The sequence below is a fragment of the Poecilia mexicana genome, unplaced genomic scaffold (assembly GCF_051168715.1).
Source record: "Poecilia mexicana isolate PSO_F unplaced genomic scaffold, ASM5116871v1 scaffold_16, whole genome shotgun sequence".
Lineage (NCBI taxonomy): Eukaryota > Metazoa > Chordata > Actinopteri > Cyprinodontiformes > Poeciliidae > Poecilia > Poecilia mexicana.
The window spans coordinates 24,629,322-24,647,736 of record NW_028263385.1 but is presented as its reverse complement, the minus strand read 5'-3'; the positions used below and the strand labels follow the sequence as shown (position 1 = coordinate 24,647,736).

Genomic DNA, 18,415 nt, shown 5'->3' with positions numbered 1-18,415 from the left:
CAGTAGCAGTAAAAAAAAATCATAGAGGCAAACCCAGTGGACTTACCTTTGTGAGGATTTGGGTTTTCACTGTTTATTTTGGCTTCTGTTCCTTGGGAGTGTCTGTGTTGTCCTGCCAGCCCTTGATTGTTCCCAGGTGTGTCTCGTTCCCTTGATTACCTCGTGTGTATTTACTCTTGTCGGGTCCTCGCCTTCGTCAGCGTCAGTCTGTCAGTCGTCACAGTAGAACTTGTTAAATCCTGTGTTGGCGTCAGTTCAGTCCTCTATCAGTTGTTACCAGTAATTAGCTGTGTGCTATTCTCTCTGCCATGCCGCCTGCATTGGACTGTTTGAGCTTCTTAAATCATCATCTTCATCATCATGAACTGGGTCTCAGCGTTCATCCTCACCACCACAAATCATACAAATCATGACAACCTTAGTCTCAGGTGACCTGCAATACCAGAAAAAGACGGTAGGTGGCAGCAGATATAACCTCAGGATCCTTATCACTAGTGATGGGCAGATGAGGCGTCATGTAGCGTTTCGACCCAATACTGACATCTGCTGGACATTAAAAATCCCTACAGGCAACGTAGTTTACAGACTGATTTGATCTTAGTATTTTTGTGCATTATATATCATGTCATATCTTCAGTTAAATGTAACATGTACCATAAAGTGAAAATTTAAGTGAACGTGTTTAGAATGAGGATGCTTGTGGATTTTTTTTTTTTTTTTTGGGGGGGTGGCTTTTTTTGTCCCCCCCACAAATGTTCATTCAAAAGAATACGTTTTTCCAACATTTTGAAATTTAGTCTGTTACGCTTTTTTGACACAGTTTCTCCTGCTGTAGAAAAAAATTAAGTAAACAATACATTGATATGAAATAATTCATAAAAAGCATCTGAGTAATTTGTAGAATGGCTGTATCCTTGAGTTTATCCTAGGTGTATCTGGAACTTCATTCCCATGCCTGGCCCTGTAATGCCTCAGTATTGTCTTATTATTTAAATAAGACAATTCTGCCAAACATATGCAACACTTAACCTGGAGAACACACTATAAAAATAAACCAAGACTCAAATTCAGCTGAATTTGGATTCAGATCAAGTAGAAACTGAAAAGGGCTGGATGAAACTACAACGAAATGAAAACAAATACTTTATTTTCTGATGTAAGGTCAAAATGGTCCCAAGAGAGACATATGGACACCCTTATGAAAAAATTTAATCGATAGAGTGATTTATGACCCTAATCATTAATTGCCTTTCCCGCCTCTATAAAGTAGCCAATAGAAACAGAGATGGGTATCAGTAATTAAACGTTTTTCTCTGGTAAGTGTAATTTAAACCCAGCCAGGACATCTGTTAATATATAAAAATAAACATTCCCATCTTTGGTAAACTTTTTCCCACTGCCTCTATGAATTAGCCAATAGAAACAGAGACAGGTATCAGCAATAAAACATTTCTCTCTGGTAGGTACAATTTAAACCCAGCACAGGACATCTGTTTGTGAACGATTTAAAGTACAACACATTCACAAAGGGGAGGGTCGATGGTACTAGTGCTCAGTGTGGGTACTCTTAGGGAATTAAAGTACAAAACATTTTAAGTAGCATTTGTGATTTCCTTCATCCAATCAACAACAACAACAAAAACCCCTGAATCTATAAGAACTAAACTTTAAATGTTCCTCATTTGTACATGTACTTCTTAAAAATATGTGTAAACAGGCCTATGTGAGACAAACTGTCTTCCTGCTGCACAGCGTGGAGGGGAGCGACCCCTGCCCCTGCTCACCACAGCTACTGTCCCTGTCCACGTTTACGCATGGACAGAAACCGTCCCTGTCCACGTTTACGCATGGACAGAAACCGTCCCTGTCCACGCTTACGCATGGACAGAAACCGTCCCTGTCCACGCTTACGCATGGACAGAAACCGTCCCTGTCCACGCTTACGCATGGACAGAAACCTCTGAAGGAAAACAACAGTTTAACTGTTTTACTGCATTATTTATGGTAGCACGACTAGTCAGTGCTGACTGAGTTTGTAATTTCCTTCATCCGTTCCGAAAACAGTCGTTTAAATTTTAAACTCTAATAGCTTTTTTCTGTAACACTTGCTAGTGTGGTACATTTCAGTAAATGTTCCTCATTTGGACATGTATTTCTTAAGGATATGAGTCAGGCAGTAAACAGGCCTAGGTGAGGCTACTCAAATTTAACTTTTAGCTTTCTGCAGTTAAAGTGAAAGACAAACTCTAACATCACTCCCTTTCCAGAATTTGGCCTCACATCATTGTAAATGCTTTCAGGCTTTCTCCAAAATAGTAAAGGTTGGTTCAAATACATTTGAAACTCATAGATTTTTTTTTTTCTGTCACACTTGCTCGTGTGATATATGTCAGTAAAAGTTCCTCATCTGTAAATTTATTTCTTAAGAATATGTGAAAGGGACTAAACAGGACTAGGTGAGGCTACTCATATTTATCTTTCAGCTTTCCCTAATGTTGAAAGTTTTTTTGTTGATTTTTTACAGTGCACAACCACGCTCCAAGAGTTGCTCACAAGATGGGAAATTGTTTGTTACCTTTAAAATTATCCACAACTTTTGTCTCTGACTTATATGCTGTGTTTCTTGGCCCTAATTATTCTTTCTCTCCATCCATTACTTACATGCTTAAGTGTGTTCACTAACAAAATACAGTAAACCTGTAGTTGTTGAAGGTCCCATTACTAAAACTTAGAAATTATCAATGAGAACCATAAGTCTGTATATTTAATACAATTTGTATAATTTATTTAGATTTTATATTTTGATGTGAGCACTTGGATTTCTATCGGTTTATTGAATGATGCTCTGTGTAAATATTTATCAAACTGAATGGTACGGTGGCCGACAGGTGCAAATGCGCAGCAAAAGAGAAAACATGCAAACAAAAGAAATGTAGTTTTTTCTTTTATTTCAATGTTTGTTGCACAAATTCAAATATATGCTGGCTATCAACCAACAATTCAATCAGTGGATCTGTGCTTTTTTTCTCAAGTACCCCCTCTCACAGAGACTTGCATCTTTTGACACCTGGCCCAACTTATAACACTGACTAAGTTTGCTATTGGTACACTTTACCTAAAGAATGAAACATTCTCACTATACAACCAGGCTCCAAGAGTTGGTCACAACATGGCAAATTGTTTTGTTACCTTTAAAATTATCTACAGCTTTTGTTCCTTGGTGCTAATGATGCTACCTGCTCATTAATGTTCACTAACAGACAGTATACCTCTTGTAACTGATAAGCTTATAAATGATCAATGTGAAGCATCAGTATGTGTTCAAGAAGATCATATCAGTCAGATTAAGTAAAATATCATGATACTCAGAGCAATAAAAATTATATTTCTCAGAAAGATAATTTCTCCTTTTCAGGGAGCCTAGACTGTATGAAAGGAATGACTATGAAAATATTCAATTTGCAGAATCCCAATAATAAAACTTCAATTGTGAACTGAATGATTAGATAGCCTCTAGACACAAAAGAATCAACTGTTAATTAGTAATCATACTATGGAAATGATTAGCAAGATCTGAACAAACAAGAAACTTGACTACCTCAAGAGATTTCTCACAGTGGAGAATGAACCGTCTGACTTTCTTTAGCAGACTAAATTTAATCTTACCAAATTTTTGCCATAGAGCAAACATGTACTGAGTTTTAAGCGTGGGTCAGATGCCTCCAGCCATCTGCTAAACCTAGACTCCGGCCTTCCTCACAGTAAAATAAAACATTCTGCTTCATAAAAGAGTTCAAGTGAACTTAATTTAATTCTCATCAACTTGTTGTTTGTACTCATCTTAAACAAGTGGGAGGAACTTTTGGATTTAAAAAATAAAAAAAAATGCTTTATAAGTTAATCTATTTAGGTTGAGTCTGCAACAACTAGAATAAAATAAAAAGTGAACTATTTGAAATTAGTGAGTATTGCTGATACCTGTCTCTGTTTCTATTCTAATTCATAGAGGCGGTGGGAAAAAGTTTACCAAAGATGGAAATGTTTATTTTCTGTTATATATTAACAGATGTTCTGGCTGGGTTTAAATTGTGCCTACCAGAGATAAACATTTTATTGCTGTCTCTGTTTCTATTGGCTAATTCATAGAGGCGGTGGGAAAAAAGTTTACCAAAGATGGAAATGTTGATTTTTACATATTAACAGATGTTCTGGCTGGGTTTAAATTGTGCCTACCAGAGAGAAACATTTTATTGCTGTCTCTGTTTCTACTGGCTAATTCATAGAGTCGGTGGGAAAAAGTTTACCAAAGATGGAAATGTTTATTTTGGGGAACAAACAGATGTCCTGTGCTGGGTTTAAATTACAATTACCAGAGAAAAACGTTTTATTGCTGATACCCGTTTCTATTGGCCAATTCAAAGAGATTTATTGCTGGTGAGGCACTGACTTACGACTATATAGACACCATGTATGTTATTGGACGTACGGAAATTTCGCGCAGGCATACAACGCTGGGGGGCAAAAAAGACTAATCTTTTACATAGCCGCGTTAACTCAGTGAAACTTAGAAATGTATTAATTTCGTGCTATGATTCACAGCAAATTAATGTATTAATTTCGTGCTATGATTCACAGCAAATTAATGTATTAATTTCGTGCTATGATCCACAGCAAAGGATCATAGCACTGCGTGTAGCTGTATCCGCCAAGCTACACGCAGACTCGTTGCCATAGCAACTTACAACAATGTCGCTTCATGTTTTAGGATTTAACACCAAAACACTAGATTAGCTACCGCTTCTACTTTGCTGAATTACTTAGACATATAAACTGTAGCCCACAAAACTCACATTTCATTAAAAAAAACTAAACAAAAACATCTTATTGCTGTCTTACCTTTACTTATCAATGGAATCCATGCACCTAATTCTGCACAAAAATATCCGTTCATGCAAAACCAAGTCTATCCTCGGCATGACTGTGTCTTACTCTGCAGTTGTGGAGTCACAATATCTGGGATCATGAGCGCCCCCAGCGATGAGGCAAGAGAACTACCTGCCTCACCTCGAGTCTGTTCTCTGCCGTTTCTGATCGCTCCTCCGCACACAAAACACGATACACACACAGTTGGTGACAAAAAACACTGTACATTATATACATAAAATCAGTCCATATATTAAATGTATTTTTTGTTTGTTTTTTTTTGCCATTTTATTGCTGGCATACAGACAGAACGAACTTGCTCCCATAGAATGGCAGCCAGTGCAGTTAGCGAGAGGTTGCTGCTGTCTCACCGGCTTCGCTTCTGAGCATTTGAATGGGAAAATGCGAAAATCCAGCGATTTTGAATAAATAAATCATCAGAATTGGTTAAGCTAAGAAAAAAATAGGGACTTTATAGTACAAACCACAGGGTGAAAATAGCAATATAAATGACTTTATTATTATTTTTCCATGACGATAGGTGAGGCTCTGCCTCACCTGCCTCCCCTGACCGCACGTCACTGGTGTTAATGACTTCTTAAGGCAACAATTAAACCGGGAACCATTATTTCATTATTGAAATTCTATGTCGCCTGTAACTAAATCGTTCATTTGAACAATTGTTCACCCAAGACTTTATTATTTTATAGATATTATTTTACCAACAAGAGACAATGTGGTTGGCTCATAATCCTATAGCACCATGATTCAAATTCAGCCATTTACATGTAGCCTGACCTGCCCATCTAAGCACAGAGACTAGTTTGAATACAGAACATTTGAATCAAATGCGAAGGAACTCGGACTTCTACAGACCATCACAGGAGTGAATTTGGTTGAGTTTATTTGTTTTAGGACTTGTTTTTCATCACAGTGTTCCCATAAACCCAATGTGTTTGATGTCAGTCCGAGCGCCGGCGCAACGACGTCAAACGATCTCCTGAGCTGTCGCAGAGTTCTGTAGGACCCTGAAAACGGCCACTTAAAATGATTCAGGTGTGTTCAAGCATGGGAGCATGAAAAACATGCAGGGCAGTGCATTTTTCCTCTGTACTTGTCACGCCCCCAGCATCAGTCAATCTGCAGTCACAGGATCCTATCCCAGTCATCACCTCTCTCTCAGTACATCTCCTTAGCATCCTGTTACCTTTCCAGTTATCCACTAGATTCCTGCTTTATGATTTTTCATGTTTTTCTGTGTTTATCACATGAAGCCTGCATTGTACTTTCCCCTGGCTTCTAGTTTCTTATTGCATTTTACTTTACTGCATCTACTCTACCTGCCTTCCTCGTACCCAAGTCGTGACATTTGCATTAAATCAGAGGAGAATGAGACTCAGCAGGAGAAATTAACTTACTTGTTGTTACCTTTTGTGTCTCCAGGCCTGCTGACCCAGTTGTTCCTTCTCCATCCAACCATTGTTAATTCTTCCACATTTATTCATTTATTTCATGCATTGCTTGTCAAATTCCTCTTTCACTATACTGACTGCATCCTGTTGCTCTACCTAAAAACTATCAGATTCTTACTTAAACAATACGATCAGTTTGCACTATGTTTTTTCTTAGTTGATGAACTTTTTGATTCTTGTTCAGACTCTTATTTTGCTGCATCCACACTCCTGCCTACCTCCTCCCTGCTTTTGGGTAATCAACAATCAAACTTTAATTTAATTATTCTTTATTTGGGAGCCACAAAGTTCAACTGAACTAGTCCATGTTGAGGTTTTCACAGCTGCCCTGTCTGCTTTTAATATTTCAAATATCCCTTCAAAACTAAAGCAGAGAGTTAAATCAACATAGTCAGGGGTAGTTAGCATTTTCAAATTACCTGAAGTCAGGTTTTCCGCACACTAACTCGGAGCCTGCTTCAAACAAGACAATTTGAATTAAATACAAATCAAATTTGAATCAAACAACCATAGAAGTATGCTGTACTTAGTCTGGATTTCCATTTTTTTATTATTTTGGGAAAAAAGCAAATGTTGACACAAGCTTATAAAACTAGAAAGTGTGGCACATACTGTATAAATGAGTTACCAGGGCGATAATTCCCCTTCATCAGCCAGCAGGGAGTGGTGCCACTGGTATGTTGTGGTGGTGAGGTGTGTCCTGTTGGCAGCACTCTGTACGCTGCTATAAATTGAGAGTGTTGAGAGTGGCAGCTTCTTCTCAGCTACTGACACATCTAACTTTCTGTACCAGCAGAACTGAAAATGGGGATTAGTGGCCGTCCTGAGTTTACAATACTCCTCCTTTGTACGATTGGGTTTTGTTTGGAAGCTAGGCTGGTCATATTCATTACTTTTCAATCTCAGGAACTTGCATGGGACGCAGCACGACAGTACTGCCAGATGAACCACATAGACATGGTTACCTGGAACATAGTAGACCCGAACCTGCTGACTACGTGGCTGCAGGAAGAAGGCTACACCAATGTCTGGATTGGTTTACACGAGGATCCTGAGCAAGAGTCAGTCTGGAGGTGGATCAATGTGAAGTGAGTGAGCTGGTATCAGATTGAAACATGACTATTAATTCAGTTCAGACATTTAAGCTGCTGATGTGTTTCAGAACTGGTGAAGGCCTGACGGGAGATGATGTCTCACAGAGCAAGAACTGGGTGCCAGGTCAGCAATTTGATGACAGCTGTTGCAATTATAACATCCCAACTAAAAAGTGGTACAGCACAGTTTGCTCCTATCTGCTGCCCTTCAACTGCTATGAAGACAATCTGTTGCTGGTGACTGAGACCAAGACATGGGAGGATGCTCTGATTCACTGCAGGAAAATGACAAATGCAACCCATAAGTATGACCTCTTGAGCGTTAGTTATTCATCTAACTTCAGCTATGTGAGAGATCGGATCTACAGAGCCACCACCGAGGAGGTCTGGGAATCACTCGAGATTTATTCTTGTTCTACAAGGTTAGAATTGTGAAAGCTTTTTTTTTTCATTTCATTTGCTTTGTGTCTACCAGCTTTGGATAGGATTGCGTTTCCTGGGAGGGGAGTGGTGGTGGTCGGACGGAGAGACGTTGGACCACCAGGAGATGCTGCCGGACTGTCCGAGCCAGTGGCAACACTGTGGCACCGTCTCCAAATATAACACAACTAACTGGATCAGCAGGGACTGCTCAGAAAGAAGAAACTTCATCTGCTCTTATAAAGAAGTAACATAATAGCTAGACAATGACTACTGCTCTCTGTCTTCATATATTGTACACATAGAGATGTAAGCAGTCATATCCAAAAAGTCTGAATATTTTTGATAAGTCCTTGTATGTCAGTACCTCAGTTTGCTCAGTAGAATACATTACGTAGTCTAACTACACGTTCTAAAGTTTTCATACCTTTGTCACTTTTGGTTTACAGCTGATAAAAATTTTAAATTTAAGATTTTAACATTGGACCAATGAGAAGTTATGCTGCTTAACCCAGTGGAAACATTGTGGCACCGTGTTGAAATATAACAGCTGACTGCTCAGAAAGAAGAAACTTTATCTGCTTTTGCAAAGACATTAACAAGAAAACATGAAGCTTTCTGCCCTTTAGCACTGTAGAGTTTTGAACTTGCATTTACATATTGTACTTAAAATATGATATGCCCTTTACTTGTTTGAGGGTAGCATAATTTTATTCTTTGTGATGTACTAATGTTTTATGATGTATTGTAGAATCTATGAAATTTAATTGTATTTTCAACTGTTTCTAGCAATATATTTATTGACTGTCTACAATGTGTTAATTTATCCATTCAGATATGAAAAGAAAAGCTTCTGACAATTTTAAAGATATTTTTTTTAAAAATCAACATTCAACTCAGAAACTAAATCAATAATGTGGATAGAAAAAAAGCTGGTGTGAGGGGTAAATGGAACAAAAGAAAGATAAAAATTAAATAAATCCTTCCAAAAGTGCTTCATAGAGTAATACTTGTGTGAATGAGCTTGGATGTGTGAAGATTCTTTCTGATGGGTGAGTCTGGTGACAATTTAATAATCAATTTTGGAATTATAAGTATTAACAGAACATTTATGTAACAAATATTGGCAAATTCAAGGAATTAAAGAAAAAAACAACAGTGACCAGTGAAAATTTTCTGCTGCTGGGAAGCGCCAGTGCACAAGCCTGCCTCAATTGCTTGAAGAGGAAAATTAACTTGCATTAGGCATATTACTAAATCAAAAACACTACATACAGAATAAAAACATAAATGAATAGCAATAAATGACATTCCTGTTTAGGTGATTCAGTCACAGAGATACAAAAATGAGATTAAGTGTTGGTGAAAATAAATGAAAATAAATTTGACCAGTCCACCAACTTTTTTTAAATTCTAATAAAATTGATGCACATTTAACCGTCTTTGAACATTACTTTTGTAAGTTAATAACAAGGTTGAAAATGTGTTTACTCTATATTAACATTTTTTGATAGTGTGTGGTGTAATGTAGTGCCATTTATAAGTCTTAGTTAACTGCAAAAGTTGACAATAGTGAAAAATATCAAATCTCGGAAGAAATAAAAGCTTCATGCGGAACCTTTCGTTCGGTCGACAGTTTATTGTCGGAGGTAGTTTGGGGTGACTTCAACTGACTTCCGCTTGTCATTCAGCTGCTCGACGTTGTGCATTTACTCACCTATTTCATCTCAGTAAGTTAAAATATTAAATATTTTATAGTTTTTGTGTGTAGGTGGCATACCCACCTGTTTAGTGAATGAAAGAAACTTTGTGCTTATCTGAGAAAAAGGAATGGTAGATTGAAAGAGCTCGGTGTTCCCAAAGATGAGGGGACGCCTAGCTTAGCTAGCGGAAAGCTTCATTTTCTTTTACTTTACTTTGGAGACATTTAAACTCATTTTCTGTGTCATTTCTTTCCCCAGCTTTGAAAGCCATTTCAGTTGTTTTCACGTCAAGTGTAAAAACTGTGGTCTTCGTATTGCAGCCTGTTTTAAATCAACGGTCAGAAGTAACTGACTGGTCATTAAAATGGGTGTAAATTTATCCATTAATTATAAAAACCTGTCTTTCACTCTGCTCATTATATAAACCAGTTTCTCGACCAGACGCAGTGCTTCAGCTATCTTATCATTTGCGAATATAATAAGGTAACAGTGAGTCTTTACTGTACTTTAGAGTTTTAACTCTAAAGGTGGAATTGTGAGTGAATTGTGATGGGTGTTTGTAATTTTCTGATGTTTATTTTCTATCTCTGTACAGGAATCTGATTTTCACCGACAGACGCGATGACACTTTTTCACTTTGGAAACTGCTTTGCCTTGGCCTATTTCCCTTACTTCATCACATACAAATGCAGTGGCCTGTGAGTATCTCGTTTATTATTCTCTATGCTTTCAACTGCTTGACTAAAGTTACAAAAATAAGAATTATATTGCTTTGTGTACTCATTAGAAGACTTGTGGTTCATGCCCCCCTCAGCTGCAGCAGTAACATATGCTCCGAGACTCTTACGGTCTCTTATAAGCTTCTTAGTAATGTCAGGTTTTGGGATACAGGTCCTTTAATCCTTTTATGTGCTGTGCTCTCAAATTATCCACAGTTAACGGCATGCATGTTGTAAAGTGGTGCATCATAAAGTGAAAATGTTTTTTTTTATTTCAGTGCCTGTTCCAGTCTTACTAATTAATATTTGCATTTTAATTATGTAAAGCACTTTGAAATGCCTTGCTGCTGAAATGTGCTATACAAATAAAATTTGATTTATTGATTGATTAATTCACCTAACTCTGTTTGTGTTCCACATGTATAGCTCGGAGTACAATGCTTTCTGGAAATGCGTCCAGGCAGGAGCGACGTACCTGTTTGTCCAACTTTGCAAAGTAAAGAAGCTTTCCTTATCTGCTTTCATTTAGGGAGGAACCAATCGATTTTGATTTTTCTAACTTTTGTTTTGCCAATTGCTGATACTTGGGGTTGAAAACGCTGAAAAGAAATGTATTGAAAATCTCTTGTTCTTCTTATCGTTTGTGGTTATTAAGCTTTTGTTCAAGTAGAAGCAACATAACATTGTATGTAAAACAGAGCATCTTTAAAATTTGTCAATATTTTAACATCTTTTTAGGAATGCACAACATATCAGCACTGATATGAGTTTTGGCTGATATTTTGTATTTTTTAACATATTGATATTGGTCCGATAAAACTGGACTGATAAGTTTTCCAACCAGTATTTATTTCCATCTGGCTCCTGTTCGTTTATGTAAGTAGAGGGAAGAAGGGGAGTTGGTCATGTGGGTAGTAAAATACATACAGTATCATAAATATTGATTATCTGCCACAAACGCAATATTGATAACAGATATCAGCATTGGCCTAAGTTTTCAAATCGGTTTATCTCTACGTCTTTTATTAGTAATTAGTGTTTTTAATGCAGCTGGCATTTCTCAAACACCAGTTTCTCTGTGTTGAACAGAAAAAGTAGATCGTCAACTCTGTGATTTCTAAAAGTACAGTTTCAGCATGTTTCATGACAAGGCATACTTTCACAGATCAAAATAAAAACAAAACAGAGCAGCTTTACCATGCTATTCAGTATTTCTCTTATGAGCTGAAAGTCTCTTGCACCATAAAGACCTTCAGACACGACTAGAGATGTCATAGAAAATCCATCTTACATTTTAAAACATCCTCTCTCTGTTCTTACTCTGTAATTTTGGTTTCACACACCTCTCAAATCCTGGAAATAGTTTATTCCCCCAGTAACAGCAAGAGGTGGTAGCCATTTTGAATGTTGTGTTCACTGATTCAGATAACAGGGTCAGATTTTTAAGTTCCCGGTTGGTTTCTCGGTTCATCTTTACTTTTCATCATTACTACCATCATTTTCCTTCTGTCTTTTTAGATGCTCTTTCTCGCTACATTTTTCCCAACCTGGGAAGGAGGAGCCGGTGCTTATGACTTTGTAGGGGTGAGTAGCAAAAGCTTTTATTGTAGAACTAAAATCAGAAGAGAAACTCAAAATGATAAACACCCCCGCCTGGTAATATTGGTTTGCCTTTAATCCCAAAACTTTAAGTGGTGCAGATCTGAAAGAGGTTTTTGTCTAGGTATAGAGCCGTGTTTATTTGTTTCTCAGGAGTTCATGAAGTCCACGGTGGACCTGGCTGACCTGCTGGGTCTCCATCTGGTGATGTCTCGTAATGCTGGGAAAGGAGAGTATAAGATCATGGTCGCTGCCATGGGCTGGGCAACGGCAGAGCTTGTGATGTCGAGGTTAGCATCGTAACTAACCTGTGAAGAAAACGTATCTGTGAAATTTCCCCAACTGTGTAAAAACTGCATGTCTGTTGTTTGTTCAGGTTTCTTCCCCTGTGGGTCGGCGCCAGAGGAATCGAGTTTGATTGGAAGTACATCCAGATGAGCTTTGACTCAAACATTAGTTTGGTGAGTAGCTTTACTACTTGTGCCTTATTTCTTTTTATTTAAACTATTTAACTCTTGATTGCCTTTTCATATTACTCATTCCTTTGTTTTTTTTTAACGATGGAGTGATTTTTTTTTCCCCCACACATTTTCAATGAGTTTGTTTAGATGTTATATACCTGAATAATGGTGTGTGTTTGTGTGTGTAGGTCCATTACATCGCCATGGCAGCTGTTGTGTGGATGTTCACCCGATATGACCTCCCTAAGACCTTCAGGCTGCCTGTTACTGTGCTGCTGGCTCTGTGTGTGTACAAAGCCTTTTTAATAGAGTAAGTCTCATAATGAAAGTGTCAGCATTTCAGATGGTTGGAAAGCAAATACATCGTCATTAAAACTATTAGGTTTAACATTTAGAGTAGAATATACTTAAAACTGAAAAAAAACTAAAATCAAAAAGATTAATATGTGGTTATTCTTTTCAAAGCTTGTAGATAGACATGTTACTAGAATGAAGACCTAAACGTCTCAAAAGAAACGGACATCTTGTAACAACAGCATGGATGAAGCCCCGTCTTTTAGGCATTAGGCCCACTGGAGAATTAGACAAACCTAGTTACAGTGGACCTTAACTAGGTTTGTCTAGAAATCCTATCTGTGGATTTTTCTGTGGAACATAACTCAAAATTATTAGCAGAACATTGATCGAGTCAGGGTTTCCACTGTACATATTCATGCATCTTATGGTATTATGGCAGCTGTACATGTTTTTTGAAGTGGTTTCAGGTATTGGCAGATTTCAGCTAATCATGTGGTCCCTAACTCTTGTGAATGCTAAGAGTCCACCGTCCTCAAACCTGGACTAAGTCGTGGTTTGATTACAATTTCTTTGATTTGTGAAACCGTAATTCTATTCATGTCAGCAGAAAAGTGGGGATTTCTAATTTTCTCCAAATTTAGCTAATTTCCTTCCTTGTTCTTACAAACCCACGATCATGTCTCATCTTGTCTCATGAGAGGAATGTATTGTCACATCCTTAGTTTGAAAGAATCCACATAAAATATATAACAATGCAATGACTTGAGGGTTTGTAGCTTGTCTTGGTTGTTTGTTGACCACTGTGTAGCTTTATCATTTTATGATCAAGTCTGATTGTTTTTTATTTATATATATATATATATATATATATATATATATATATATATATATATATATATATATATATATATATATATATATATATATATATATATATATATATATATATTCTCAATTATTTCAAAGATATTTCAGCCAAACTCTTATTGTAATAAATTATTTTCTTATTAATATCCATCTCTCTCGTGCCCCCAGGTTGTTTGTCCATGTCTTCATGCTGGGCAGCTGGACGGTGTTGTTGGTGAAAGCCATCCTGACCGGTGCCGTCTCTCTCTGCTCGCTGTTCCTATTTGTCTCTCTGGTTCACAGCAACTGAAGAAAAAGCTGCAGGCCATAAAATAAACCCTTGACAGTCTGGGCTCAAACTGGAGGAAAGGTTTTCATAAGTCAGAGTCTGAGCTGTGAAGCTTTAAAGGAGCTTCACAGTTGACTGACATGATCCACCAACTGGTTCAGCTTCCAGTTCTTCCAGTTTGTTTCAATGGTTATGAGTCCATGAGGAAAAAGAGCGTTTTCTGGGTAACATTTCTACCCAACATTTCACTGAATTAGTTGAAGCTAAGGGACGAACGTCAACATCAGGATACTTCTTCAGTGTGACTGGATTCTGTTTGTTTTTAAGATGTGAATTTTGTATTGATGTAACTACAAATAAACTAACACTTAATAAAAAAAATACATTTCTTTTAATTCTGTTCTCCAGTTTTTGCTTTGATCAGTTATGAAGTTCGATAAAAAATGTGGAAGTTCCTTTAATATATAATGTTGCCAAAAAAGATTATGGTTAAAAAATGAGTCCAGAAATAACACATTGAAAGAACATTTGGCTAAACTCAGAGTTACAGCACTGATTAATTTGTACTATGGACCGTTACTAATAAAAACAATAATGAATAGAAAACAAATCTGCCTTCTAACTATTCATTCTGGTATTGTGTTTCAACACTTGAATAATCTGAATCTCATCTCCAGCCAGGCACCAGAAACCTTGCTGTCTGTTTGGAGTCATTGATGTTTTAATTGACAGGAGAGTCGAGCTAAGGAAACAGAAGAACAAAACTGAGAAGCACAGAGACAAACGCGTGTCATTAAATACTGAGATTTTTCTGAGATGTCTCAGCAGCTGTAGTTTCTGCTCACCTACCTGTAACATCCAGAGTAATGGTGTCAGGTGAGGTCCATCTCCCCAGCGGCTGGTCTGTCTCAAACCTGAAGTGATACTGGCCTGCATCGCCCAGCTTCACAGCCCGAATCTGAACTGAGCAGCTGGAATAGCTTCCCCCGGTGTAGCTAGAATCCAGGCAGCAACTCAGTAACGTAATTTTACGTATTTTTTATTCAGCATTCCTGCTTCAAGCTGGACATTCAGAAACCAACAGTTTTACTCGCTCCACATGACTCCATTGTGACTCAATTTTTTTTTTAGCAATTATTCAAAATTGCTGCATTCCAGCCTGCTGAGCACTTAATATCTCATAATCTAATAATCCTATAATTACTCTTACTGGTGAAGATTTGTTGGAATGTGGATCTCAACATATAACAATTGACAGTTTTAGTTTTTAGTAGCTATTCAAATGGAGAGCGCATCAGCAGAGGAACACATTTCAACGAGTTAAAGGAGATTGACGTTTTCCAAAATCAACTTCATTTCCTCACGTTTAGATGTGAGTGACATAAAATGAATATGCCAACATGTTGCAAAAAACACTGCGACAGCTCCTTAATGACTGGATCACTCCCACAGTGTTATTTTAAAGCTGTGTGATGCTAAAACAGCACTCACACTTTTGATTTAACGCTACACCTAAGATTTTAACTCTGGAATTTTTACTGAATATATTCCCTTTTTTTTTTTTTAACTCTGTTGTCTTATCTCTTTATTTTATTTCTCCGTCAACTCATGTCACATGACTTGAATGGACCAACAATTAAAGAAGAAGACCTGCTCCACCTGCTGCTTGTAACAGATTGTGGTGAAGGTTGAGGACATTAATGACTTGATCAGAAACTGTGGCTGACAACTGCAAAAGCGCAGCAAACAGGAAAATGAGCTGCAAACAGATGAAACGGCCCAGGAAAAGCTAAACTTAATGATTTTTTTACATTTTTCGTTTCATTTCATTGAAACCACAAAGAATGTTTCCACCATAACTTCCAATGGTTCAATATTTTTTTCTATCAAACTTTGAGTAGTGTGCAAGAATTATCCAAACATACTTTGACTTTACTGATCCCAAAGGAAAATTTATAGTAGTTGTAGCTCATTAATTCAGATTCTTCAGAGTCATTGTAGATGGCTGATTGCTGTTGGCAGGAAAGATCTTTTGTAGCAGTCTGTATCACAGCAAATCTGAAGAAGCCTCTGACTGACAATCTGTTTTCCCCATACAGACTCATGAAGAGGATGGTCAGAGTTGTCCATAGCATTCTTGAGGTTCCACAGTCGTCTCCAGAACAGAACCAGAACAAATCCAGCTTTCTTCATCAGATTGTTGAGCGTTTTGAGGTTCCTGGCTCTGATGCTGCTGCAAAAACAGATGATAGCAGAAGAGACAATGCTCTCAACATCAGACTTGTAGATCTGCAGCAACTTGCTGCAAGTCTTGACGGGTCTTGGCTTCCTGGAGAAGTGCAGTCTGCTCTGTCTCTTCGTATAGACACTTCACTGTTGCGTCTCCAGTCCAATCTGTGTTGCAGATGAACACTGAGGTATTTATATTCCTGAACCACCTCCACATCTTCTCCCATGATGGAAATAGGGTTTCTCCTGGAATAAACAACCATCTTCTTTGTATTGTTTACAGTCAAGATCAGGTGATTGTTCCCACACCAGGCCACAAAGCGCTCCACCAGATCTCTGTATTCGGCCTCTTGTCCATCTCTGATACAACTGCAGAGTCGTCTCAGTATTTCTATAGATGACAGAAGTCAGACTTGTGCTGGAAGTCTGAAGTGTAGAGAGTGAAAAGGAATGGTGAGAGTACAGAGCCCTGTGGTCTTCCTGTGCTGCTGACCGCCTGGTTTGACACTCAGTCCTTCAGTCTCTTTTTCACAGACGCAGGTGATTGTTGAGGCCTCCACCTTCGTCTTCTGGAGTTTCTAACAGAACAGATCAGGCTGAATTGTGTTCAATGCACCTGATAATCAAAGAACCTGATCCTCACTGTGCTGCCTGCTTCGTCCAGATGACACTGGGTTTGTTGAAGCAGGTGTCTGATGACATCATCAACTCCACGACGATGAACAAACTGCAGAGGGTCCTGATATGAGCTGGTCTGCTTACTCAAATGGGCCTCCAGGAGTCTCTCCAGGACGTTCATGATGTGGGTTGTCAGGGCAACAGGTCTACAGTCGTTATGTCTGATGGGTGACTTTTCTTCGGCACCAGAACCAGGCAGGATGTCTTCCACAACAACAGAACCTCCTCTTGGGTCAGGCTAAGGTTGAAGAGACGCTGCCGAGTCCCACAGTGGGACTCTGGGACTGACACCATCTGGACCTGCAGCCTTGTTCAGGTTCAGCCTCTGCAGCTGCTTCTTCACTGCTAGACAAGGAAAAGTTGGAGGTGGAGGCAAAGGGAGCAGCAGCGTCTCCTAATGTGGTTGAAGACAAACTTGTGGAAGCAGAAGAGTCCATGACTGAGGAGGAAGATGGAACATCTGAGGTTTGACAGGAAAGCTGTGGGTCAGAGGAGGATCACATATCAGTTTGGCTGGAGACAGGAGAGGAGGAGGAGGATGATTATGATGATGATGATGATGATGATGATGATGATGATGAGCTTGCTCCTGGACTGAACCTGTTGAAGAATGTGTTCAGCTCATTTGCTCTGAAAAGAAAATAATATTGTTAAAAAAAATCATGGTGGCATGTTTTTATGTAATAAGTATGTAATGTTTGGAATGAAGAAGATATGCTGCATAATCTGATGTCGTTATAATAGAGTATTGTGGCTCAGTGCAAAAACACACATTTTGTTGGTTTCTGAAGAGTAAAAATTTAACAAATGTAAACACTTAAAGATTAAGTTTATATTTCACAGTCATCACAATGCTAAAGAAAAGTCTCACAACAGTGTAAAAATCATGGTATTTATTTACAAGACAAGAAGCGGGAGGAAGAGATTAAAGAATGTAATAGATTTTGCAGTGTCAGGTTATTTCTAGTATGATGATGTAATGGTGAATTTTTGGGCTTATTGTGAAGCATGGAAAGTAACTAATCTGATCATTGAGTAAAATAACATTACGTTGTAAGCAAATTCAATAAAAGCTTTTTTGCCCGTCACTGCTTTGGTTTTATTCAGATGTCAGATTTGGATAATTTGATGTGGTAAATATCTGCTGTAGAGCAGAACAATAATTTGATTTGTTTTTTGTTTTTTTTTATCCTATTTAAACTCATTGGTGTGAAGTCTGGTACAAACAAGTTATATGAGGTTAAGTCACATAAAAACAAAACAAACAAAAAACTCATTAAAGTTTGATCATCTTTTATGTTTTAAACATATCCTCAGTATTTACAGTCCACATCAAATACATAATCTCTTCTCACACTCCTACTGTTACCACTGAGTCTAAAGGAACAGATCAAACTGAATCACACAGACTTTGTCCTGGGAGGGACTAAAAGGACATGGAGACCTGAATGAAAAAGGAGATAAAGGACAAAGCATACGGGTGAAAAGAATAGAGGACAGACAAATGAGTGAACGATGGACAGAAATAAAAGACTAAGCCTAATGTTTACAAAAAAAGGTGTTTATTAACACAATAAAAAAAGAGAAGAGAGCCATTGAACAAAAAACATCAAGACTTAAAATGCCCAAGACACATTTAGCCTGTCGTGAAAATGTACTGATTGAGTCATATCTGACATATTAAC

At 37.9% G+C, this 18,415-nt stretch overlaps 2 protein-coding genes across 3 annotated transcripts; both read left to right on the top strand.

The window, feature by feature from the left end:
• Nucleotides 1–142: 142 nt before the first annotated feature.
• On the top strand, nt 143–8,903 carry LOC106924524 (uncharacterized). 2 transcript variants are annotated; one of them, XM_014998270.2, is made up of 4 exons: nt 143–454; nt 7,302–7,483; nt 7,558–7,873; nt 7,965–8,903. In XM_014998270.2, exons 1-4 carry the CDS (start codon nt 410–412, stop codon nt 8,163–8,165), a joined length of 744 nt encoding a protein of 247 aa, XP_014853756.2. In that variant the 5' UTR covers nt 143–409; the 3' UTR covers nt 8,166–8,903. The 2 variants fall into 2 exon arrangements, with proteins under 2 accessions (XP_014853756.2, XP_014853755.2); XM_014998269.2 differs by lacking the exon at nt 143–454 and having other exon boundaries at nt 6,975–7,483.
• A 639-nt stretch (nt 8,904–9,542) lies between these two features.
• On the top strand, nt 9,543–14,218 carry tmem147 (transmembrane protein 147). The gene is made up of 8 exons (XM_014981097.2): nt 9,543–9,639; nt 10,208–10,310; nt 10,758–10,827; nt 11,850–11,915; nt 12,084–12,220; nt 12,307–12,391; nt 12,580–12,701; nt 13,724–14,218. The coding sequence occupies exons 2-8, from the start codon at nt 10,234–10,236 to the stop codon at nt 13,842–13,844; spliced, it is 678 nt and encodes a 225-aa protein (XP_014836583.1). The 5' UTR covers nt 9,543–9,639; nt 10,208–10,233; the 3' UTR covers nt 13,845–14,218.
• Nucleotides 14,219–18,415: the final 4,197 nt, after the last annotated feature.